We start from the raw sequence: 26,365 nt of genomic DNA on the forward strand, positions 1-26,365 counted from the left end.
GTGCAAGGTAAGTGTTGAGCAAGGCTAATTACCGTGTAATTGTGGGGGCTGTACCAGAGCAGACCATCAATTAAATGTCCAAATACAGGTGATTGGGTGCAGTGTGCAGACAATGGTGGAAACAACTGGGTTGCTGACAGCCAAAATGCCCGTGTACCTGGGGAATACACAGTGTGGTCCCATCCTGACCTTTGGAAATAAACTGGGAAGCCATCTTCTCAATTAATAAACTGTAAAAACACCCATGAGAAAAGAAAATGCCTTTATTCCGAGAGGTGGGGGCTCTTACATCTCAGCTTGTTATTTCTTTTTTGTTTTTTCTAAGGCAGACATAAAAAGACTCCATAATTTATTCTTAGGACATCTGAATAGTTATTTATTGAGAAGCCACAGTTCTCACACTTTTACAACTGTCGGCTTGTATAAGGCAAAAAAAGCAAGATGGATTATCACTATTTTACACAGAAAGAAAAGCTCTGGAAGGGGGACTGATGGACATGCAGTTACTGCTCAAAATGCAATGTACATGACATATATAAAAACCATTGTTAAACAGAGGAGTTGTAAATTATGGTTACAATCTACTGAAATAAATATTCAATATATTATTATAAACACATTTGTATAGTCTAAGGTTGTAATTCAAGTTGTCTTTGTACATACACGGTTATTTGAAATTTAAACAAAAGTGTAACATTGAGAGGAGCAAATGTCAACATAAAACAACTGCTTTGGACTTGTAATGTGGCGTGATATATCCATAATGATAGGATTAATCTGGTGTGGCAATTAGAATGACTAATCCTTTGGGATGTAGCCTTCATGGAGTTAACTGCATATTGAAGGGAAGAGCCTGGGATATTAACAAGGATGCAGAATGATTCAAACGGCTGTCTGGGTTTGTTTGTTTTCTGGATTTTAAATGAACAGAGAGAACAAAAAATCATTTGTAATTGCCTCATTTTTCTTTTAAAAACAAAGCTGTTTTTTTTATTAATTTTAAGCAGTTGGCATCCACAGAAGAGAAACAAAGAAATGAAAGGACTCGATTCACTCATCTTCACAACAATTTACCATCAATGTATATACAGTACATTAATGAAGCATTGTTTAAACTTTAATTATAACAGGGACACACCTAGTATGTTTTCTATGTAGTTCTCCATTAACAGTATTAAACAATGGTGCTCCAATATTGCTTATGAACATACAGATATGAAATTGGGAAACCGATGAATCGAAGAGAGGTGCTAACCTTATTACCACACAGCTAACATGGCATTTGTATTGGTAAACTTCTCACGGGCGTTTAGAGCTGACCGGAGGATTCCTAATGTGGCTAACTGAGTTATGGACGAGGTACATGCACGGACGCCGGGCGGCCCGGCGGTCTCCAGGCCAGCTGCCCTAGTCGTCCTCTTCGTCCTCCTCATCGCTGTCCTTCATGGTGATCCCCTGGAGCCCTCCGCCCTCGCTGACCGACGCCGTGGCCTCCTCTACTGTCAGCCGGTTCCGAATGGTCTCGTAGGTTTTGCTGTTCAAGGTGGAGTCCAGCACGCCTTGCAATCGGAAATCCCGGTACGTTTTCTAAAGAGGAGAGAGGCACTAGGGGAGGAGGAGGCAGCACAGAGCTCTGGCTGGTACCAGCTCCCTGGCTGTACCACGGGAGTGAGCCCGTGTCCCTGTGTCCCCATGCTTTGGGGCCACCACCCGAAGAGGCTGGGGTGGAGCTTTCCATAAAGCGTGCTGGGGTCTAGCAACACGTGGGAGCAGTAGAGTAGTGCTACTCAGAGCAACTGTCCTGGCTCCTAGATGCACTCAGCTGCCTGTAATGGCACTTATTTTTCTTCGCGCAGCAGAACGCTCACTGCCTATAGCTGCAGACATGATTAACGTTCCTGGAATGCTCTGCATTAAATAATCTTGCCTACAATATTGGATTTAAATAAGCAAAGTCCAGGATACTGGAGAAAATTGTTCATGTATAAACATAAGCACACAGCATGCATTCCTCAAATCTCTCTTTCTTCACCTTATGCCGAAGCTGGAGTTGCATTTCCACAGTCAGCTGTACTTCCCTCATTACTAGGGTTAATGTCCCTGAGTTTCTATTTATGTTTTAAAACTTCTTGCCTCCACAAGCTAAAACTCTGGCCCCTGAGTTCCATTAATTATGTGCTGTGTGCGGAAACTATTTACTGCTATACACTTGCAGAAAGTCCTTGGATGTGTTGTAGCTGCTTCTGAGAGTAATATTGGTATAAATAAAGCACCAGGAGGAAAGCTTTCCTCTGCTAGCTGACAAGGAGAAATAATTTGCCTGTGCTGTTTTCAGTTATGAAAAGCACACTAATACTGTTCAGTTCTAATTTATTCATGCCTTCAATGTGTTCACTGCACACGAGACCATAAACATTATAAAATACTAGACAAAAAAAGCATTAGATAGATCACAGAAGGGGGTAAATGTATTTTTGATCATTTTAGGTTCTTATATTTCATGTAAACCACTGTAATTTCACACTGAAATAATTATCATTAGTCCAAGACACGCACACATACACGTGCACTCAAAGAGAAAAAAACGTTACTTTCAGGGTATGTTATCTCACCTTTGGGCTCTCTTAAGAGTTGACTATATACACCCATTGTAAAAGAAACAACTTCAGTTAACTATGAGAACAATCCTCATTTGCATCCTGACACTAATAACAAGCCATAGCCGGGCTTGCATGTTTCTAGGAAAGCAGTGTTAAAAGACGTGGGGTTTGATTCAACCCGTGTTAGATCCGGAGACCAACTGGATCAGTCACGAGAAGGTTTCGGTGTGCTTATTGTACAGGTAGGGCTGGACAGCACTATGTTCCCTCTTTTGCTTTGCTCTTGCTTCCATGCATATTCTGTTTTCAAGTTCCTGCTTATCCATCTGATAAATTTCTTCATTTTTAAGCACCTTAACGAAGGGCTGCATTTGCTGCCGGCTCCCGCTTCCCTATCAGAACACACTGCACGCACACGCGCCCCTTTCAGCAGCAAGACGGTCACGAAAGCCCGGCAGGTGTTACCTTCACTATCCTAATGAGCGTTTTCAGCTGGTAGATGTGCAGCTGCAGGTCCATGCGGTCCGTCAGCCAGGTGCAGACGACGTTCATCGAGCTGGTGTACCATTGCTGCAAGAGAGACAGCACTTCTCCAGCACCCGCGCCCTGCAAGCGAGCGTGCAGCGGGACCAACCTTCCCCACCGCCAGCCCGCTAACGGGGTGGGACGGACTTCCAGGGGGAGACAGGCACCCTCTTTTACACAGATTTGCCATGCACGAGCTTTTAACTTTTAGTAACAACCACAGCAAATCTCACTCGCGGGGGCAGCGGCCACCAGCAACGCCGTGCGGTTTCTCTAATCCTATTTCGCCACTGACTTGACTTGGCAGCAGTGGTGGGAGTTTGGCCCGGTCCGGTTTTTAACCCGTTCCCTGCCCCAGTGAGCGCAGCCCTGCCTTTAGGACTACGCTCAGGTACTTACCGCTTGCGCGTCGCCTCGAGCAGCCCTGGGGAGCTGCAGGGCAAGGGCGTGCTGGTGCAGGCATCTATGGGAGCGGCGCGGGAAACGCTTTGGTTTTGGCCTCACGGTTATGAAAGATGGCAAAGCGGCAAGCAAATGAGCTTGTTTTCAAGCTGCTGAGCTCGCAGGGCCCCTCCAGGGGCTGAAATTTTGCTGCCTGCCTGCGAGAAAGGCTTGCAGCTGCGTGGCAGCAGCCTGCCAGCCCTGCGGTGCGGGATGCAGCTCAGTGCCCCACTCAGCAGGGCTGGCACAGCCCTCGGGAGGGGCAGAAGCAGGGCCAGGTGTGGTGGGGATCATGACACCTCTCCGTGTGCTCAGCACCACAGATGGCTCCCAAATGGGCTGCGCCCAGGGACCATCACAGCTCAGTGTGCACAGGAACGGTCTGACTCTTGTTTATTCTTACACATGCACAGGTCAAAACCCTGTACTGCAGCGCTGTGGAAATTTATCTAGAACCAATTAAAGAGGAAAAAAAACCACAGATTGATTTATAAAAATCCCAATCAAGCTCTATCCAGGTTAGCTGGCAATGAAACCTCCTCCCTACTAACCTAAAGCCTTGCATCAGTTTGTCTCAGGCATTATTTCCTCCCATCACTGCACCTTTTCCTTGGTGTCGGTCTCTGCATGCCACGTGCACAAGCTGACACAAGGCCGAGCACAGCAAATACAAGCTAAGAGTGCACACTGTAGCCAAAATGTGGGCTCAGGTTATCAAACCAGACGGCAACACACCCAGTAGTTGCCATCCCCCTCCAGGACCTGGCACGCTGCATGGGGAAGAGACTTCCCCTTTATGGTATTTCTTGAGTTGGACTGGATGATCCTTATGGGTCCCTTCCAACTCGGGATATTCTATGATTTATGGCATGGCACTTACACTGTCCCTCATCAGCCCAGAGCTGTACAGTGTAGGAACTGGTGTCCTGTCTGCTACCTGGACCTGAACATATCATGATGGTGAATGAAGTATTAACCTCCTATTGCCACAAACGCTGCTCTAACTGTACTTCTATTTCTACAGCACTTCTCAATAAAATGGAGGAAATAAAGGGATGGAAGAGCCACCAAAGACATTCCAAGTGGTGATCTCCTGCTGAGCCAGCTTAGGGCAGAGGCTTTTGCTGGCCCTTCATCTGCAGGATGGTGACCTGGTGAGTGCTGAGAGCAGGAATGACGCTAATTTGGGCAGGAAAGAAGGAGCAATGTCGGCTGTGGCCAGCTGTCCCTAAGGTCCCGGTGCCAGTGGGGCCTCAGTTGTGACATGAAGCTCTGTGCAGCCCCAGAACAGGACAGGGGCAGGTCCTGCCACGTCTGTCCTGTGCCACACACACCTGCACAGATGGGAAACAGAACTGAATCCCACCCTGTGGGGGCTCAGCCACGTGCTGCTCAGCGGCATGGAAGGAGCTCTCCTCCTCAGAGCTGAGTTACTCCAAAGACTTTCTGCTTTGTGAAAAAAAGACAAAGTGTAATTCATTGATCTTGATACACAAAACCGTCACGTCACTTCATAGAGCACGCACCAACTGCTGAATTTAAGCCCTGCATATTCATAAAAATAAGTTAGCCCATAAATTAAATGTTCCCTTTAGCTATCACTAGTGTTAATGCGCTACAAGACGCACAAGCCCTCTGATTCATGACTAACCCTCCGAAGAGGATAACATTTGCATATGATTATATTATTAAAAAAAACACAACAACAACAACAAAGCCAAATGCTCCCGAATGGGAATGCGATGATTTCAGACAAAAGAGCGCAACAGTGGTGGGCTCTGATGTCCTCCCAGGACACGGGGCTCCTTGGGGCTCGTCCCCACGTGCCAGGTGCAGAAGGCACAGCCCAAATGTGCCCTTCCCATGGGGCTGCAACGCATTCCCAGGCACCAAGGTATAAATGTGTTTCTCAAAACTCAATGTGGAATGTAAAGAGCGATGCTCCCGTGGGTCCATGGAGCCCAACTGTAACTCGCAGCCACCCACCCTGTTACAGATGATATCTGCCATCCCCTAGATAACCTGCACACAGTCCAAGGGGTGCGGGGCGAGGGACGACGCAGCGTGACCTGGGTAACAGCAGAGGAAAGGCAAACAAATGCCCTTAGGATGGCACCAGAGCCTGGCCACAGCGAGCAGATGTCCCATTTGCACGGCCAGGAATGTAACCCCACTGTGGGGTTTGCCCCTCCTGTTCACAGCAGCCTGTACCACCAGGTGCATCGTGGCAGCTGGGATGCTGCAGGACAGCAGCAGAGGAGCAGAAGCACCGCAGGGCTGTGAGTGCTGCCCGTGCATCCCAACCTGCCCGAGCAGTCGGCTCGCTCTGAGTTTCTTTCTTCTCCTTTTTGGAATGCAAATGCATGATCAATAAGTTGCTGAAATAGCAAGCTTGTCTCTGAATATATAAATGGCAAAAATTGATATGAATAAATCTGCAAGTAGCACACTGAGTGTGGCACATTTCATCAAAAAAAAAACCCACCAACCCCGTGCTGGGCTCCTGCTTTCCGGGAGGTGGTGTCATTACACATAGCCGGGAACATCTGCAAGGCCCCGTTCTCTTTGGTGCGAGCTGAATGGAAGCATGACCTCCTGTTCCTTGCCATGAACCTTGAGTTCACACTCATATTTTACATGTTACAGGAAGCCGCAGCTCACCCCAGGGGTGCGGCAAACAGAATCTCGTAAGCCAGATGCAACACTGCTTCTTAAGGCACCTGAAGGAGCTGTATTCTTCATTCAAAAGCTTACATACTAGTAGCTTAAGGTCACTTCAGCTTTTGTAAAGAGCGGGACAAAACCAGGAATGCTTATAGGGCTGGGTTGTCAGCAGGGTAGCAGAGGGATTACAAGGAACCTGTGACTCTGCCTCTTTCTGCCTTTACTGGTAGTTTTTTTGTGTGTGAACAAGTGCCATACAACAGATTGAGGCTGGTATAAAGGCCTGGGACTGTGCAAGAGCACCCCGCTGAGCCTCAGCTGTGCTTGCAATTAGCAATAGGCATGAAATGATTATTGTTGTGGTGGCTGATGGCAATCTGAAGTGACAAGTTTTATGGGGGAAGTTGTAGTGGGGATGTTCAGCAAGTTTCTGCAAACCATTAATCGAAGGCTGCAACACAGTGTAGTCAAAGCTATTTTATGTCATTGCAAAGGTCTCACAAGGATGCTGAAAGAATATTTTTCTGCTCTCAGTGCCTCGGAATGGAGTTTTTCTAGGTCAGGGATTCTTTACTGCCCTATTTAGTGTCAAAAATACCCATTTGCCTCAAATTAGCAGAAAGCTTGTAGTTAAGGGCTAGAGATTAGGCATACAAAATTACTCAGCAGGTGACTGCTGGGTGGATTTGGGGGTTGAGAAGTCTTTAAAACTGACTACGAGACATTATATACTTCTGACAAAAGAACATAGTAATCCTACCTGCTAGCTTTAACCACTGTTGTTTGTCTATTATTATGTACTTTAATGCTCATAAGAGCAAAACTACTGGTGATACTACTCAATTACCATAGTAACTCTCCCCTATGACCTCTACTTTCAGTACTCGCTTTCCAACCAGAACCAATCCAAGCAGGGCAAATCTATTTAAAACCGTGACACACACGGCACAAGGAAACCCCGAACGCCGGCTGGCTCCTCTCTTTGTCTGAGACACCGGCTTGTTTTGCAACGCTGAAAGGCAGCTTTGAAATGAAGCCTTGAATTCAAGGTGTTCCGGGGGTACGGCAAGGGGAGGAGAGAGCAACGCGTCGACGCTGGGTCTCATTTCCCAAAGGAAAACCAATTCTGCTCTCAAAGCAACTTGATCAGCCAGGAAAGAAAAAAATAAATTAGAAAATCCCAACTCCTTGTGCCTCAACTCCTTGCATCCATCCCCTGGGCCAGCAGCTTGGCCCATGACTTACAGCTGACGGTCCATGACAGCTGAGTGACTGTGCGCACCCACAGCCCGGGCTGCTCAATGGCAGCAGTGGAAGGACCATGCATGTCCCTCTGGGCTCATGTAGACTACTGGGGCTTTCCTCCCCAACCTTCTTCAATGGCTTTTTGGCTGTTGGTCCCACTCACTCATTGCAATTCTAAAAACTCGGTGATGACAGCAAGCAAGAAGCGCAGAGACTCGCGGCCAACAGAGTTTCCTACTCTTTTCTTTAAAAAGGGGAGTTTCTGGGAAGCTGCCACACAAACTGCAGTGAAGACAACCTGGGTTTGAGAACATGATCCAAAACCTGCTGCGATGCTGCCAGGATGGAGCGGTGGCTGGTCCAGTGCTCTGCCCCGTCCCAGCCCTGCACTAACAGGGTCAGAGAGGTGGTGCTGCCAGCATGGCCCCACGCACATGGCTCTGATCCTCCCATGTTGGATCAGGGATGGCACAGATGGGACACAGACCTGCCCACACAGCCATCTCCATCACACTTGTTCATAAACTTCTCTGTCCCATCCCTGGAGGTGCCCAAGGCAAGGCTGCATGGGGCCCTGGGCAGCCTGATCTGGTGGGAGGCAACCAGCCCATGGCAGGGGTTGGAACGGGATGGGCTTTAAGGTCCCTTCCAACCTAAGCCATTCCACAACTCTGTGATTCTCTTCCCACTACTCAACAAAAGCCATTCTCTGTGCATCACTGCGTGCTGATGGCGAGGGGTCCCCTGAACCCGCTCTTCCAGGTCAACATTTTGGCCACAGAACCCCCTCTGGCACACAGAACCAAACCCACCGTGCCTCACAGCACCCTGGCTTTGAGGCCATGGGCAGCACCATGAACAAAGGGGTGACCGTGCTGCCAAGCAGCTCCACCACGTCATGCAAGACGAAGGCTCGGGGACCCTGCAGGATGCTCTGGGTGCACCCGGAACCCCGGAGCAGAGGTGTTGGCACGGCACGGCCGTGGGGCCACGAGCACACAGCCAACAGAAACCACGCAATGAGTTAATATCGCGGGCATTGATCAGCTAGTCTTACAATTAATGCTTCCAATAAAAAAAAAAAAAAAAAAAAGCTCCCCCTTTTTATTCAACAGAATAAGAAATTAAACACTTGTGGGCTCATTCTAAAGAATGAATGAAATTGAATAAGCTACCTAGCACTTGAGATTCCCAGCGAGTGCTTGAATAGAGCAAACCTCCTGAGTTGAATGGATTGCCTTTTGGGACCAATTTGTCTCTTTTCACTCTTTATTCCTCCTTTTTTGCTGACAGATGTACAAAGGCGGAACTGCGCTGTGCAGCTTAGCTACATGCACCCACAGCAGCTGTCACTTTTGTTGAGCAAGTTAATCAAGCAAATGCCACCATATCCCACTTTCTATAAGGAACAACATGTTATAGACAGTAGTCTTGGGAGACGGGGAGGGAGAGAGACTTTATTTTAACTTTGAGGAGCTGGGATTTTTTTTCCCCTCCGTGTTAAAAAAAAAAAAAAAAAAGGAAAAAGGAGGAAAAAAAAAAAAAAAAAAAGCAGCCAAACCCGGTAGCACAAGCTGACACTTTTGTTTCCTCGCAGAACAAATATTTAATATGATTTTAGCTCTTAATTTGTACCGCAAGGAGGGCTGTCCGGTTTTAATTAAATTGAAGGGACTTAGGGGACGCGGTTAGAAAAGAAATGGAAGCTTTGTGTTTGCGTTAGCGCTTGTTGATGATAATATATTGATTGTCAATCGCTAAGCCAGAAAGATTAGTGTAGTAAATACTATTATCTGAATGCCACAAGTGAAGTGCTCGCTTCCCTTCCCCGCTACTCCCTTTGTGAGGCGGTTTGAATCACCGGTTGTTATTTATACGTTTTCTTTGATAAAACCAACTTGTGTGGCTGATTTTTTTAAGCCCTGCCTCATTAAGTGCATAATGGCATTTACGTGTGGGGCTCGCCGCTTTTTAGCCTTTCAGCCTTAAGCTGATATTCCTCTCTCTCACGACCGTGTTTCAAAACTTCTGATGTTCACCAACAATTGGATACGCACCAATATTGTGGAGATCAGATGCTCCCTCGCTATTGCCAAAGACCATGAAACAACAGAACGGGATCTGCAAAGAGGAACCGGAGAGCTCCCTTCCTGCCCGCTGCTGCTCGCCATGCGGATCCTTAGGTCACTTTTCCAACACACGGGATTCCTGACGCGCACACGCTCTCTAGGCACGTTGAAACCACACTGAAGATTACGTCTTTCATACAGCTCTACAGCACACAAAAGCAAAGCGCCGAGAGGTCTCCGGGCAGCCCTCCCTTTGGTATCAGCAAGGTGCTTTTCCCTCAGATTCATCTATTTTTTCTTTCAGAAGATAAATCTCCATTTTGGTAACAGGCCGCGTTGTGCAAAGCGAACCCTTCTGCACGGGTGAGAGTTTGGGACGCGAGAACGCCCGCCAGGCCCGAGCCCCCGGCTCTCAGTGCTCAGCGGTACCGGGGCAATGCCCCTCCTGATGCTCAGCCAAAGCTCCCTCTATTCATCTCTACGTTCAATCCATACAGCTCTAGTAAAGCGCCAACCAGCTGATAAAAATCCCGCAAAACCTCAGTTTTTTTTTTCCTCCTTTTTAAAATCGTATTGCTTGATTCTGTTAACACCTCACGCCTGTGCCTGGGCTCCCCCCATCACAAGCACACTCAGTAAGAGGGCACACATCTTTTCCAACCCCACAGACTCCCCTCTGACCCAACACCCCTATGCATCCCCATGACACCATTGCTGCGGGTGCAGACGGTGTCCTCAGCGCTGCGGTTCCCACTGCCTTTCCCTCTATACCATATCCTTTAACAGGGAAATTTCATTCACACTGACGATGCAGCTATACGAGGGAGTTATTATTTGATTAATTAGTATTATTTAATAGTGTCACAGTCCCAGCGTTGCATAATAGGGTTAAGCTGCTAGCCAGAGCAACTCATCATCTGTCTAGGATGCAAATGGCATCACCGAATTACATTATTATTATGTTTTTTTTCCTTTCTTCCCAAAAATAAACCACGCACACGCCACACACACACACAGAAAGAAACACACTTTGCATCGTGTAAGAGCTCTGCCTTCAAACAGAGAAAAATTCAGAATGAAAGCGGAGCCGGGCGCCCCGACGTGCCGCACGCTTTTTGCAGTACATATGGCACCTGCGCTCCCCCACCGCCCGCAGACAGCAGCACCAGGACACCCAGGCTCGCACTGTCCCCGGGGTGACCATGGGATCCGGGTCAGCCCTGTGGAGGTTTCTGAGGATGGGGCAGCTATATTGTGGGTGCCCAGCACGCAACCAAGCCCAAGGATGCAATCTCCCCAGCTCCCTGCTTGCAGGGCTTACTCTGAACATCAGTGCTTGGCACTCATCACGCTCATCGTTTCCCTTTTTCTGCAGCCGGAGGGGACCGGCAGACAGCTCTGCACCTTCCGTGCAGCAGGGAGGTGACACCCTGTGCTTGCAGCACACCACCCCTGGGCATCACAGCCCCGCAGCATCACTGCCCTCTGAAGCCTCTTACCGAGCCCCTGGGTGCCTGCGTGCAGAGGAGCAGCCCTTAATGGGACCCCGCTCCCTCCTCTGCAGCTGCAGCTCAGCAGTGTGCAAACAAACCCCAACAGCACCGCTGCCACGCAGCAGACCTCAGCGTTCCGAAATGAAAGAGCTTCTGCATGAAAGCAGCTAAGGCAATGCACAACCACTTCTGTACGGATTGCCTGTTCTCAAACACTTTTTTTAACCTCTAAAATATTCCCTGCTTATTTCCATTTTTCAAAAAAGAAATGAAGTTGACATGCTAAAATCTGAGTTCCTATATAAGGAAGCTGGGTACAACACTGTATCCACACAGTGCGCTGCTTTTTTCCTGTCCTGATCGCAGGGCCTCATTGGCGCAATGCAATCCCGATGCAGCGCCGATGGATGAGGTGCAGCCCAGCAATGCATGCTAAGGAATGCTTTAATTACACGCGGTAGTAGATTGAATTGGAAACCATCCCAAAGTGGGCCGAGGGGAAGTGAAGCTGAGTCCACCACAGCCTACACGCTCCCCGTGGCAGCTCTGGGCTCCTTGCCTGCAGTGCACCTCTTGCCCTGCACCTGTTGGGGCCATTCACTGCTATGGGGGAGCACACCAACCTGCGCCCCGAAACAAATGCTGCCCTCAAAGTGCCGCACGGATCAGGGCAGCACTGACCTTGGAGCAACAGAGCAATCAGGCTGCCTGCTTAGAATGATTAATGGAAAATCTCCTCTGGAAAAGAAATCAAATTAACTGTCTTCAACCAAATGTCTACTGGAACATGAAAAGCTGTTCTGATAAAGACATTTAGGAGGAAAAAAACCCTTATGAGCATGTAAAATCCAGTGACAGATCTAGGACTTATTTTATTAAGAGTCTCCCTAAAATAAATTAAACAGAGCCTACTTAAATGAACACTCCATAGGAGGACAAGTGCTGTCGGTGGGAATGGACGCAAGGCTGCTCTCTGCACATGCCCATAGAGCTCAGAGGTGGGAATGGGATGGGATGGGACTCAGCTCCTCTCCTCTGGGTGTATGGGATGAAAAGGGCTCCTGAAGGAAAGGGCGCATCCTCCAGCAAAGGGGATTTGTCCCCACATGGATAATGCACATCACCATTACGTCCCTTTCTCTCCCAGTGGTGCAGGTACGGGTCCAAGGCAGTGTCCCGGGCTCTGCAGATCCACAGGGGACAAAAAGCACTCCTGGGGGTAGGGCTGCCCAATTGCCTTCATGGCACAACTCGTTCTTGGGGGAAAAAAAAAACAGGCAAAAAAGCAATGCAGAAGAAATAGCTCAGAGGAGGCCATATCAGGACAGGAGTGGGAGAGAGTCTGTGCCCTAATGAGCAGTCTCGCTGCGTGGGAGGGAGCGGGTTGCTGTCTGTCCTGGGGAACACGCTGCGTGCAGCTGCAGGCAGCTATGGGATGAGAGCTGAGCCCGGCGCGCAGCCCCGCATCCGTTCTTCCCTGATCCCGCAACCCCAACTCCTGTGAGTAATCCAATGCACTGCGAGCAGCGGCACTGACTCACGGCCTGGCTGCTGGGTGCGAGATGGGGAGGGGAAGGGGAGTGAGGAGGGCTCTGTTCTGGCATTTGGTTGCAGTGCGTAAGGCTGACTGGGAAGAAATGCCACGGTCCTGCAAGCGCTGCTGGAAGGAGCTGCCAGCACCCAAGCGGGAACTGCACATCCAAGCGGGAACCGCGCTGAAGTTGAGAGCTCTGATTTTAGGAAGACTTCCACAGTTCCCTGCATCCTTCCAGCTTACCACCCCTGGCACTCAGCAGCCAGCTCACAGCAGACAGTCCTGAGCTGTGGCACCAGCCTGGCGCTCCTGCTGCGCTCTTGGCTGGGAAAAAGCAAGTGCTCTTCCCCAAGAGGTGCGACACTGGGACAGCACTGCTGCCTGCGGAACCGCAGAGCGGAGCAAAGCCCTGCCCCAGCCTGAGCCCTGGGGGTGGCCCCTGGCCTGAGCCTGAGGCTGCTCCCCTGCTGACCTTGCCTGGTCGCTCCTTTGCTGCTGCAGAGGACTTTGCTGACTGTCCCTTCTGCAATGAGCTGGGGCAGAGCGAGCCCCCAGACCCCGCTGATGCCACCCTGACACCAAGATAAGAAATCGCCTTTGCCCTGCAGACACGCAGGGGCTCACTCGCTTGTTTCATGGGAAATGCTCCGCCTGGTGCCACAGACCTTCAAGGGAGCAGAACACGGTGACAGTGAAGTGGCAGAAGTGCCTGTGCACCAAGCAGCGCTGCCGCCTCCCGCACGGTATCACTACGTGATTAAGTTCTTACCAGACTTTTTGGTAAAGGCAACCTTCCTGATCTGATAACTGCCAAGGACAAGCCAAATATGCGGGGTCAATCCATGCACACTTAATCCCCAGAAGCCAGATTAAGTGTATAATTGACCCATATAATCCACGTATCATCTCCAGTGAAATGTTTTCCATGTCCGGTTTAGGCAGACGTGGGCCCATAAGAAAGCTATCAGAGGCACAGAATTACCGTGGCAGTGGATTTCATCAAAGTCAGAGATGGCTTTTTAATCACTGATCTCAGGGACTGCTAGATTTAAGCAGATGAACCGGCACTAAGCGTATCTGCCTTAATCCTTATCTTCTACTCAGGCTGGTGTCTTCAAGAAGTACAAGGAGGAAAAAAAATAAATTAATTTTTTTTTTTTAGGTCCTCGCAATCTTAGGAGCTTCTCTTGGTGTTTTGATCTCTCATATCAAAAGCATGTTTTTGTTGGTGGCTTTTTTTTTTTTTTTTTTCCGGTAAGATATTGCATTAATCATCAGAGAGAAAAATGCCATCTGCGCTATTTAGAGACTGCGGCGGGATGCTGGAATTCGAGGATGGCGGGCGGCTTGCCGGCGTTCGGAGCCTTTTGTCTCCGTGCTGCTCAGCCGCGGCCGGGCAGGGAGTGCTCCTGCTCCGTGTGCCCGCTGCGTGCACCAGCTGATGAGGCTGGCACCCACACTACCTACTTTCCAGCCATTCGCCCTCCGCATCGCATCGATTCTGGCGGGTTGAAACCTAAGTAGTGCGCACCGAAGGGCACACATGCATGCACATGTCTAAGCGACTTCCACTAGTGCACAGCTTGTGCAAGCGCAACTCCTGCTGCCTTCAGAGAAGACCGTGGATGCACGAACTCAGATCCTACCGAATGTGAGTGCCCAGAGCCAAAGGGGAACTGAATTCTGCGGGATTGGTCGAAGACTCCAAATCACCTTTAAACACTCCCATCCTGCAGCTCAGCCCCCATCCCCCTGGGAAGAAGGATGCGGTTTTGGTTTCTCCATCAGCACAGAACAGAGTTTGAGATCCCTCAGTGCCGCCGCAAAGCATCGCAGCGGCTCAGTCCCAAAGCACACAGAACCTCGGGGAAGGGCTGCACGCCACGATTCTATTCTTAAACTCCTCTGCTACCAGTGCTCTGCACCAACGGGGCCTTATTACAGTGTTTTAGCTTTAAATGTTATCAAATTAGTGAGCCAGGCCAAGTAAATAAGTCATGTTACTCTGCAGTAAACAGCACTGCCAAAAAGCTAGTTAGGTTTTGATTACCAGCAGAACTCCACGATCAATCTGTTCGTTCAATGATCCCAAGAATACAGATTTTTAAAATTAAGACGATGACTCTATTTTGGGGAAAAAAAAAAACCCACCCAACCCTGACTAATTTGCAGAATGAAGAGGATTAATGCACAGACCACACAGAAATATTACAACCATCTCCCACAAACAGCAGCATCCCCCAAAGAGCACAGTCCCGCGTTGCAGTAGAGGGAGGGGTGCAGGGAAAGAGACTTGATTTCAGAGCTAAGAAATGGTGTAAAATGCCCAAACCCACGGATTAACCCAGCTTCTGTTGGGAGATGGCACTCTGCAGCCTCTGCTACGGGGAGGAAACAAAGAGGGAAATGAATGGAAACGCTGGGCAGGGCTGCAGGGAGATGGGGCGACTGGGAACAACCCTGGGCTGCAAACCCCACTAAGCATGCAGGAGGCAGCCACAACCCAAGCAACGCTGCTCTTCCACTGCCAAAAAAAGACAGAAGTCTTTTTTTAATGGCACAGAAAGGCACCTGAGCCCTATACTGCAGCCAGAGGGGTCTACCTGCCACCAGCACCGCACTGCCACCTGGCAGCCCAAAGCAGGGCTCACCCGGGTGGAGCGAGCACCAAACTCAACCTCCAACATGTTAATAATCCCATTGCTCGGAGGAACCCCCAAGCTGAGAGGATTGCTCCGCAGTTGCACCAGAGGGAGCGAGAACAAAACCAGAACCAAGTCCAATTCAACACCGCAAAGACCATTTGTGGCTATTCCTCCATCTTAACAAAAAGACAGCTCACACCTACTCCTGCTCTAGGAAGCAGGACCAGCAGAGCCTGAGGACCCTTTGTTTGTGCTGGGCTCCGTGCTAGCTGCGTCCTTTCCCTCCCTGCCAACCTCAGCCCCCAGCACATTGCGTGGGTAAAACGCGTGGCACCGCGTCCCACCTTGAGGTTACCTCCCTCCAAAGGGACCAGGGAGACTCGTGGGAAGCAGGGAGGGAAGGAAAGATTTTGCACTTCTTGCTTTCCACCAAGGTAGCTGCTCTTTTTTTTTGTTGTCACAGTTAATTTGTTTAAAACATGGCTTGGTAAAACTAAGTACGAACGGATCAAACTGAAATCAATATTTGTGCTAATTACAGCTTTTGGAAAATTGGAAATAATGGCCCAAAGGGTATAAACACACCAACTGTGAATCATAGGGAAACGATGAGGGAAAAGGCAGTGTGGGCATTGAAAAGAACAGTCCAGATGAGCTCTGGAAATCTAACCGCTCGTGGAATGCATTTCCCCACAAGCGAGCAGTGCACTCGCAGGCCTGCTGCAGATGGAAGCGACAGGCTTTTGTTTTTGTGTTTTGTTTTTTTCCTCCCCGTGCCTGCTCGATGGGCTGCGCTCCGTGCATGAATGAGGCGTTCTCAGTGGATATGGGTCATGCTAGTAGATGTACACAGTAAGATTATTTGACTCTAATTCATGCCACTTGATATAATGTGATAAAACATTTGACATGAGAGATAAGTTCCATTTTAATCCGGGAGGGGACGGGGGAAAGAAAGAGTGGGAATTAAGAAGGAGGAAGAGGTTTCCAAGGGAAAGAAAATGCGCAGAAAGAGAGAGATCGAGTAAAGGAGGAGGTTGGCTGGAAGGAAAGCAGCTCTCCCTACACACTGAGGAAGCAAACGAGCGAGTAGAGAAAGCGAGTCAGATTGTGACAGTGCCAGAGCCGGGAGCTGGAGATGGCACTGCAGAGAGAGGGGAGGGAGGAGAGGGGAACAGAAGCTGCTTCGAACAGAAATCGCTGTTTGGACAAATACCCTAGAAGAGACCGAGACACTAATGCTACAGGCTGGCCATTAGCAGAAAACCTTTGCTATAGAACAGCTACGAGGACAGAAAGGCCGTAACACAACAGTAGCAGCAGAAACATATATTGGTTAACATGCATCCAAACCCAAAACAAATGGGCATCACAGGTCACTGTTCTCTCACAGGCTGACGAATTTATCCCGTGCAATAAGAAAAAAAGCCTGAACACCTGGGGCAGCTTCCTGCCACGGCGCTGAGACCACGGAAACCGTGTCTGAACCTGATCTTTGGTGTCAGGCACCACGTCACGGAGCTCCACAATGTCCACTCCCAACCAGCAGTGCGCTGTTAGCTTTTTAAACTAAAATTTGGTACACACGGTTTGCTGCCAGTTTTGGAGATCTCGTCAGTGACAAACGTTGTGAGTTGTGCACAGGAGATGGCCCGCAGCAAAAGGGCTCCAATTTTCACACTGAGAACAATGACCGAGATGTGCCGTTACAGAGAGATTTTCCACAAGCTTAAATACAGTCAGGGCTCTCTTAGAAGATGCTGTTCCCTTAAAATCCAGGCACAGACAGACCAAGACACAGTACACTAGAGTAGAGATTTAAAGCAGGCAGAGAGCAGATACGAGCCTTAGTCAGAAAGAAAGGAAGGATTTCTTTATTTTTTAAAGCTATAACCAATAAATTTTCTCAAAATGTGACTTATCCTCCTGTCTTATTTTGTCACATTTTGGGTCTCTCCTGCTTGATGTCCAAGGAGGAGAAGGCATTTACTTACATCAAATAACCTTTCTATATACATCTCCTCATTGACCTTATCACGCAGGACATCCTGAGAGTGGCGGACAAATGTCACATAGGCATCAGCAACATCCATCCCCGGCTTCTGTATGGTGGAAGAGAAGAGAGAGAGAGAGAAAACCATGAGCACGTCGCAGGAGCAGCTCCTCCGCATCCCCTCAGCACTGCCTCTCTTCCTCTGGCTCTCTCCTGCCGTCCTCGTGCAATTCGCCCCTTCCTTACCTGCTGTGACGGGGATAGGACAGCGTGCCCATGCCCAGCACGGAGCCATGCAATGACACCAGACAGGGATAAGAGCATTTCCCTAAGGAAAATGGGAACTGAGGCCAGCGGAGGGGAAAATGCTTAAAAAAACAAAAAAAATCCTGTTTGAGTTCATGTTGCTTGATGTATTGAAATCCAACTTACCTCAAAGGAAAGCCATTAAAATACTGTAACACGACTCATTACAAGAGCTGCCACAAAATCTTAAATTTCCATGGCACATTGTAAGTTTGTTAATAACTAGTGTCATTAGTTTCCATTACTGTGATTTACCTCAGATCACAGAGTATCGTTTCTCTGCAAGATACGATTGTCAGCCGCTGCAAATTGAAGTTAGTTAACACATCTGTGTAATTTCCAGGGTGAAAATGAGGACAGTTTGGAAAGCAGTAGGAAGGGAGTTTTCTAACACAAAGCAAACAATTATCAAGCGAAGGGCCAGCGCTCGGCCCTTGGGAAGCCAGTAACATTTCTTAACACCTACTGAAACAATGACAAGGTATTAATTTGAAAAACAATGAGGACAAACAAATGTGGCAGTAGTCAAGTGTTACACTTTCAAGCAATTTTCAGCAGGCTGATCGTGCAAGGTGGCACTGAAGGGCAATGCTTTGTGTCGGGCAATAGCAGCAGTGCCTGCCGAACTAGGTTTAACCGGCTGGTATCTGCTCAACCACGTTTCCCCTCTTTTCCCCTACAACAGGGACCTGAAGCAGCACGGCGGTGCTCGCTGGCAGTGGGGTGGGAGTTGTGTGGGGCTGGCTGCTGATTTCGTCAGAACCAGTGCAAACATTCAAGAGAGCAAGTGGGAGAAAACTGCCGTTGGTGTGGGAGAGACCACATGGATTTGACATCATCTCCTACGTTGGGTGCCCCAAAACAACAGTTCTACGCTCAGACTCCTGGTGACTAATATTAAAATGCGCTTGAGTGACAAGGAATGTCAAATAAAGAATCTCCACATTTGCTAGGACATGAAAAACGAATTCTGGGCCCCTCCCTCCAACGCAACTTGTTTCTACCGCTCAAAGACAACGAGACGCAGATCTCTGCGCTGGGATACCTCAAAGCAACCTAGAGCTCTTGGTGTTCAAGAGCTTGTCTTCTCCATGCTGGACTAAAGGTGCAGTCATTTTGCTGGAAAAGTCTATCTTGGGAGAAAGAGTGTGAAAGACGCAGCCCAAGATGCCCGACATATTTGTCACATTGTCACGTGAAAACATGCAGCCCAACTGCATCCACATTAGATGCCTGTCCACTACAAACACAGGCCACCAAACTCAACTGAGTCACTCCCGATGTACACAGACCAGCTGGACTGAATGCAGGATTTGTGTGCTATATTAAGGACTAATATTTTTCATTTGTAATTGCCTCTCTGTCGATAACGTAACAGTAACCCCCTATTCCATCCAACATTAACAAATTATACTTCAACTCCATTTAACTGTATGTTTCTGGCAAGTTAAGCGCTCTAAGGACATTAAGGGCTCTTTTCCTTATGAATCAAGGTCTAATTAGAGTTGACGATATGTAATTTTTCTATACCAGTTACAGAAAAAAAGTAAAAAATTATTTTCATTAACAATTTCCCAAACACATGTTGCTAGTCCATCACCATTTCGCAAAAGTAATAATAAAGTCATTTTTTCTAAAAGAGTGAAATAAACCAACAATTAGAAGAACAAAAATAAAATAGATTAGTGAATGTGTTAGACGTGTGTTGGCTCAGTTCTAACATGTCTGGACCTTTTTGTTTGGAAATTGTTCTGTAATTTGCACAAGTCCAAATGAGGAATTAACAGAATGCACCGCTCTTGTTTTTATCTTCAACTTTTTTTTTTTTTCATTATTTTTAATGCAACTCAAGCCAATTGCATAACGGTGGTACCTTTTTGCCACCACCTGCAAAGCAGTGCCTGAAGAGCCTCACAGGTCTCTGTAAGAGGGCAAATGCTCCTTAATAACATCATAGAGACATTCTTTCCAGTTCAAATGTTAGAAGTGTGAGGGCCAATGGTTCAGTCTTGGCTGTTAATGTGTAATGTGGGTCGCTACACATGCCATAAAACAAAGCACAAAGCAATTTACTATACAGAAGTTGTTTAAATTGCGCTTACGGGTACATCCACGTATTTGGAAGCAGCCTTCACCTGTAAAAGGAACAAGAACAGAGTCACCACCAATACGCTTTCAGGCTTTTCCTTTAAACAGCAGCAATAGCTCTATAGCCAAAGCCTCAGGACAATACAGTGCTGAGTAGGGGGAAAAGGATGACAGAAAGTACGCTTCCCACCTAAAATAACAGGGAAGGGTGATGCTGTTGTTTGGGAGAGGTACCTTCACTGCTCTTCAGGCTCTAATAGCAATGGATGAGTGCGGGCGTTGCGCTTCTCCCTCCTCTCCTGAAGCGAGTAGAAGATGCGTTTCATCAGGACACACTGTTACTGGCCCGGGGGGCTTCGTTCACTACCCAACGCCACGTGTCACTCCAGGCAGTGACTGTCCCCGTGGGAGCTGAGCCCAAGGGTGCAGGGGTGGCCCCGACAAGCACTGCATCTCTGTGTGGGGTGACACAGCCGTGGGCTCCAACGCGAGCACTGTGCCCACGTGCATCCCGCCTCGCACCTGTGGTGCTTTGGCATCAGGACAGCACGCTCACATCGTGCACCAGAACAGCACCACAAAGCTTCTCAGCCTCCTGACCATGGACTGCGACATGAGGATACCCGACAACTTTTTTTCTCCCCTTTTTACAGATGCTATTTTCTGGAGGGTACCGCAGGGAGGACGCTGCACTCTGCAGTGTCCTCCTGAGCCCTTCAGACCCCAAATGTGGTTGCCTGTTGCCTGGCACACGTGGCAGGGTGGCCCTGAAGGCCAGGTCCAACTTTTCCAACTGAGCAGCTCCCAGCTGGCCAGAGAGACCCTTTCACCACTGCAGCATAAGGCACCGTGTCTAGAAAGTGTCTAGCTGGGATTTTCCACAACGCTTCTGCTTTTAATTAGGGGAAGCGTTGCCGGCCATCTTTGTTTGGGTGTAAAAGCTCACCTGCTTTTAAATATTTCTAAAGCTACCATTAAAACAGCCTAAATATAACACGCACACAGTTGCATCTTGGGATGAATAAATTATGTGTCCCGAATGAGAGAATGAATGTATGTGTGAGACAGAATGTGAGAGTGGGTGGAAGTACTCATATGGTGTGTGTGGGGGGTGCATAATTAAGCACAATGAGGCGATACAAAAGACCAGACTGGTGGTAATTGCTGAGGTGAACGCTGCGAGCACTCGCAGTGCCTGGGCAGCAGGTGCAGGGAGGGCAGGGGGGGCTATGGGGCCATCCCCAGCGCTGGCTCCTGGAGGCAGAGAGGGTTGCAGGGGTACAGGGCAGGTCCCAGCCATGTGCTGCCAAGCAAGTGGTGAAACAGGGAGCTGGTGGAGTCACCATCCCTGGAGGTTTTCAAGAAAAAGGCAGATGAGGCACTGAGGGACATGGTTTAGCGGACACGGTGGTGATGGGTTGATGGTTGGACTATCTGATCTTAGAGGCCTCTTCCAACCTTAATGATGCTACGATTCTGTAAGACCTGTGCCAAGCGCTGGCTCCCTGCGAATCAGCGACGCTCACCTCGCCTGCAGGTATCTCAGCAGCTGCCTGGGCACCTGGCCCCGGGGCTGCATTTATCCTCACTGCTCCCTCCTGGGGCAGCCAGGGGAAACCTGGATGGGAGCGCTGCGCTGCTGGGCCCAGCCCAGTGCCACCGCCTCTCCTTCCCCCAAGCCAAGAGGCAGCGAGAATAGCTCAGGCAGCTTCCTGCCATCCCCCCCCTCCACCCACAACAAAACTGAGCTGCTTCTCCTGCCCACTCCCCTTTAATCGGAATAATTACTTGTTTTTCTTTAAACTCAGATTTGGCTACATTCAGTGAGATTTCCAAACTGCCGGATGTTGTGTGATTTTTGCTAGGCTGCCGTTTTTCACAAACGATGTGACTTTGCCATGAAACGTCTCAGTTTACCATACAATTTTTGTGCAGAACAAAAATAAGATCTTTTACTTCTGTCTCCCTCGGGTAATATGCAGTCTTTAGTTTTAATTACCGTAGGTGTAATTCTCCGCCTACGGAGGCCATCCAGATTAAAGGGAATTTTAGCAGCTGTCATTCCTGTGACTCAGTGGAGCTTCAGATGCAGACACCCATCCAGGGCCTGGGCTGCTGCTGCTGAGATGCACTCGAATGTGGCAACAAACAGAAATTAAAAAAAAAAAAAAAAAAAGAAGCCTGGCCAAATTTAGAAGGGTATTTTCCTCTCAAAGTGCTCCGTAAGGGGAAGTGGCTAGTGAGAATTTATTAGGACAACAGATGCATTAATTTTATCTCGAATTTCGAGGCAAGAATTGGAAATGAGGAGAGCCTACTAGGTGATAAAACTGTCTGTCACAAGACCCCCGGTTACATGCCACTTGCCGAGAGCCTGGAAAACACGCGCTGAAAGAAGTCGGGAGAAGGGGGTGGGAGACTAATGCTTCCTAGATCTCAGCGGCTTGGACCATAACACTTTGTTGTATTTGTTCAGACAGGGAAAACGTGGGAGGTGGTGCAAGCATGCTCTAACAAGAGAGAATTTCTGTATTTAGCGCTGCAAAAACTAAACACAGAGAGTTGCAGGGAGTGGTGCTGCTCAGCGCAGGCTTCCCAAGCACAGTGCGGTCAGGGCTGTCCCTCAGCCTCTCCTTGCCCAGCGCATCCCAGCTGCCCTCCCAGCAAACACTGGGACCAAGCGAGAGACATTCCCTGCCTGGCAAGGAGCCCCCTGCTGCTCCTCTGCAGTGCCTCTTACTCCTTGCTGGGACCCAGGGGAGACATTATGGCTCTCTACAACTCCCTGAAAGGAGGTCACAAAGAGGTGGGGGTCAGCCTCTTTTCCCAGGTAACAGTGACAGGATGAGAGGAGATGGCCCTCAGTTGTGCCAGGGGAGGTTCCAGTCAGATATTAGGAAAGAATTATTCCCAGAAAGAGTGGTGAGACATTGGAACAGGCTGCCCAGGGAGCTGGTGGACTCACCATCCGTGGAAGTCTATGGGAATTTCAGTGCAACTTTCCAAACAACCCGACACACACGCATTTGGATGCACTCTCCTTTGCGAGCCCAAGTGAGAGAAGCCAAGTGCTCTTGCACTTTCAGAAGACCTTTGGAAATCAGCTACTACATGTTTGCCTTAAAAAGTTGTCCAAAACCCTTTCTGGAATGCAGTTCAGATTGCTAAACCCATGAGGATACTGAGGCCAGTTTTGCCTGGATGCTGTTCTTGTCCAGTCCCCTTCTAGTAAATACCTAATGTGATGAGATGAGGATTGCTTCTGCAGTGCTGGGGAGAAACATGACATCAGGCACCTTATGCATAACCTTATGGTTAGGGCATTTTCCGCTATCTTTTCTAGAAAAAAAATGGCACTCCCCAGATTTCCTTTATTTTGTTTCCTAAAATGCTCACTGTTCTGGCTAGAAGAATGAAGGGAACACACCTGTCATGCAAGGTGGCAATGAAGCAACTTCTTTAACTAGGGAACTTGAATTTACAGTGCAGCTTCATATGCTTCCTCAACAGAAGGAACTCCACCAACCCAAATGATGACTGATCATATCTTTACACGATGCTACAATATGATGACCTATGCTTCTTGGGTGTCCAAGTACTGAGCAGGATGTTTGCCAACTCATGTGGGGATTTCAGTGTCCAAATATCACAGAATGGCATAATTATTATGTAGCTGATCTAGTCCAGGGAGAGCAGGAGATTACAACTCAGGAAAAAAAAAATTAAAAAAAAAACACAAAGAAAGGAAGATATTGTCTGTACTTACAGTAAATGACAGGAAAGAAGAAAACAAAGTTCCTTCATCGTATCTAGACAGTTTGGCCAAGACTCCTTCCAAAATGGTGACAAACTACAAACACAGAAAACAATGAGATTATTTTTAATAGTTGAACAAGGGTGTACAGATCAGGTTTGGCTTCAGAGAAGCCAGTGGAGCTCTCAGCATTGCCAAAGGGATGGACAACACGGCCTCGCACATGGGGCCATGGGACGTGGGGATGGGATGTGGGTGCAGCATGGCACTGGCAACCAGCACAGCCTCTCCCAGGGAAGAAGCTGGTGGTCTTTGCTCCAGTACACAGTGTCAAGCATGCAGCTAGATGGCTGTTCTTGTGGAATAATCCAACTGGCATATGTTTAAAGGTCTCCACTGTATAATAGGGATGACTTGTTCTCAGAAAGTTTGAAACTACAGGAAAAAACACCCTGCCATCTTCCTCGCTACCTCCCAGCTCCCCGTGTGTTAGCACGGCATACCAGACCTACACAACACCCCTTGGGAAATGCTGGCAGCAGATCTAGAGGAGCTGAATCTGGTAAAAAACACAATTTCCAAACAATTAAACCTGACATTTGGGAATGCATTTCCCACTACTGTTGCCTCTAAATGAATTTCTTAGGAAAGCATATGGTGATCTTGAGTCCCTATGGTGATCACGGGGCGGTGACCACCTCGAATGACACCCAACGTCTACGCAGCAGCGCCACCCAACTGCATGGGCTGAAGCTGGTACCCCACAGATAGAAATCCCATTCTTTAAAACCACTTCTGGGCTAGCACGCCAATCCTGCTAACAGTGAATTGCATCTCATGCAGTTCCTAATCATCAAAGAGTCATCATGAAAGGGCGGGGAGATTTATGATCTTTCCTGTGAAAAACAAGAAGCCAATTCAACATCTTAATGTGTCATATTTTAATGGAAACACATATTAAAAAGCAATGTTAGCAGTGAATCACTTCACCTGAAGCTGAAGGTTACCTTTGCCACAAGGAGTGTTATCATTTCTTTGACAGTTTCCTCAATTAGTTCATCTATTTTTGAATGGTACTGGTGCTAAAGAAAAATAAAAGGAAAGGCAGAGGAAAACATTAGCATTGATTACAGGCAAGAGCTTTATGGTCATCAGTGTCTTCCTGTGGCAAACTACAACATGCAGCAGTATTAGCCTGAAGAACTACGCAGCTGAATCTTGTGTGCTCCACTACAGTGGCCTGTGATTATTTACACTTAGAGACTTTGAATCCAGGCAAATCCTCCATTAGTTTATGGAGCATGGGTAACCCTTCCCTCCTCTGCATGCCCACAGCTCCTGGGGCCACACATGGGAGGGGAGGCTCTGCCATGCCTGGGAGTTTGCAATGGGCTGAACCACCGGGGTGATGCTCTGCAGTCTACTTCAGCAGAGCACTCAAAGATGCGTCATGCATCGGGTTCAGCAGGTATGAGGTTAAAGTAAAGCACTTGTCCAAATGCTTCACTCAGTGATTCTAAAATAGATTTTAAAGAAACCCCGCAAACCAAGACCAATTTTTTTTTCTCATGCAAAAGATGGCAGCAAGTGCAGAGCTCTGCCCAGTAGCAGCCCTGCGGCTCAGCTCAGCACTGGTGACCACAGCCACTGCTTGCAGCAGCTCTGTGTATGCAGCCCAATTTCTGCACATGCCAAACCTTCCTCAGCTTGGGAGCTCTGCTGCAATCAGCTGCAATATGGCTAGAATAGGTACTAAAATACAGTCTTCTACTAATTTAGAAAAGACCTGTTTCCAATACAAGATTTAATTAGTGAAAACATACAGTATATTCTTATTTTCAATGGACTGAGAAAATGCTGATTATGACTGCTTTCCAACACAAAACATTTGATTTTTCAGTCAAACATTTCAAGCATTGGTGCTAGTCACTATATTCATTACCACTTGGCATTAATATTGTTTTAAAATGTTAACATCAAATCACATTGAAAGAGACAAATCTGCTTTAAATACTAATCAGACTTTGGGAACGAAGACTGTGAGGGCTTTACAAATGCTAGATGCTGGTCTCAATGTCTGTCAGCAGTCTGAACTGCTCTACTGTTTCTTTTTTTTTTCTGTGACAACAACATATTAACACGGGAATTTGGAACAAAGAAAAAAAGTCAGACACACTTACCCACTCTTTAGCAAACTTTTCAGATGATTGGGGACAGAAATAAAGAGAAAAGTGCAAAAGACAGGAAAAAGAAAATATGAAGGTAAATGATAAATAAAACCAAATGAAAAAAAGCCAAAGGATCTTTAAAGTGCGGTTATGATAACAGCATCGTGCACAGCAACAGAAACAATTAGCAGGGGAAAACGAAATGTGAGCAAAACCTTCCACTGAAATGTCAGAGATTGCTGCCCACAGTATTTGCAGCAAGTACAACAGGACAGGAACTATCTGCTGACAGCCCCCTGTGGGCTCTCCAATGACAGGGCAGGGGTCTGCAGCGCTGCCCACACACCCATTGGGCAAGGCAGGCTGCTCCCACCTAAACATAAACCAACAAGCAGTGTTTGCGTTTGGAGATTCCATTTTGATGTCAAGACATAAATGAGTCGCTTGTAGCAATCAGTTACCTACGATTGATGTGTTTAATGTAGTTAGGCCTTATCAGCCCGCAGATGGACCTGGCACAGCTGACACAGCTGACACAGCTGGAAACATGGCTGCAGGCTGAGAGGGACTGCTAAGAGCTGGATATGGGTGAGAACTCCTGATGCCCTCAGCACACAAGGCCAGGACTTGCTAAGGAAGATGCTAGAGGAGTTGAGTGTACACTGGGGTTGTCTTCCCCATGATGATTTCCTTCTGCAACTGTATTTTGTGTGTGCGTGGAAGACCTTGGATATGGCTAACTCCTCAGGAAGGAGACAGAGGGTGGCCAGATTGGGAAGGCAAGGAGGAGACAAAGAAAAGAACAAGGACAACCAGAGGGCTGCCAGGGCTCTGGGGATG

General features: G+C 48.1%; 1 protein-coding gene across 1 annotated transcript in view; it reads right to left on the reverse strand.

The window, feature by feature from the left end:
* CADPS (calcium dependent secretion activator) overlaps positions 1–26,365 on the reverse strand; it is a gene marked incomplete at its 5' end in the record, with an annotated part of 176,719 nt that continues 150,354 nt past the window's right edge. The window contains 6 exon segments of the mRNA XM_021409345.1: positions 1–1,587; positions 3,066–3,170; positions 17,211–17,318; positions 19,618–19,650; positions 23,370–23,453; positions 24,365–24,439. Coding sequence (XP_021265020.1) covers positions 1,408–1,587; positions 3,066–3,170; positions 17,211–17,318; positions 19,618–19,650; positions 23,370–23,453; positions 24,365–24,439 — 585 coding nt within the window. The 3' untranslated portion in view covers positions 1–1,407.

The sequence above is a fragment of the Numida meleagris genome, chromosome 11 (assembly GCF_002078875.1).
Source record: "Numida meleagris isolate 19003 breed g44 Domestic line chromosome 11, NumMel1.0, whole genome shotgun sequence".
Taxonomy (NCBI): domain Eukaryota; kingdom Metazoa; phylum Chordata; class Aves; order Galliformes; family Numididae; genus Numida; species Numida meleagris.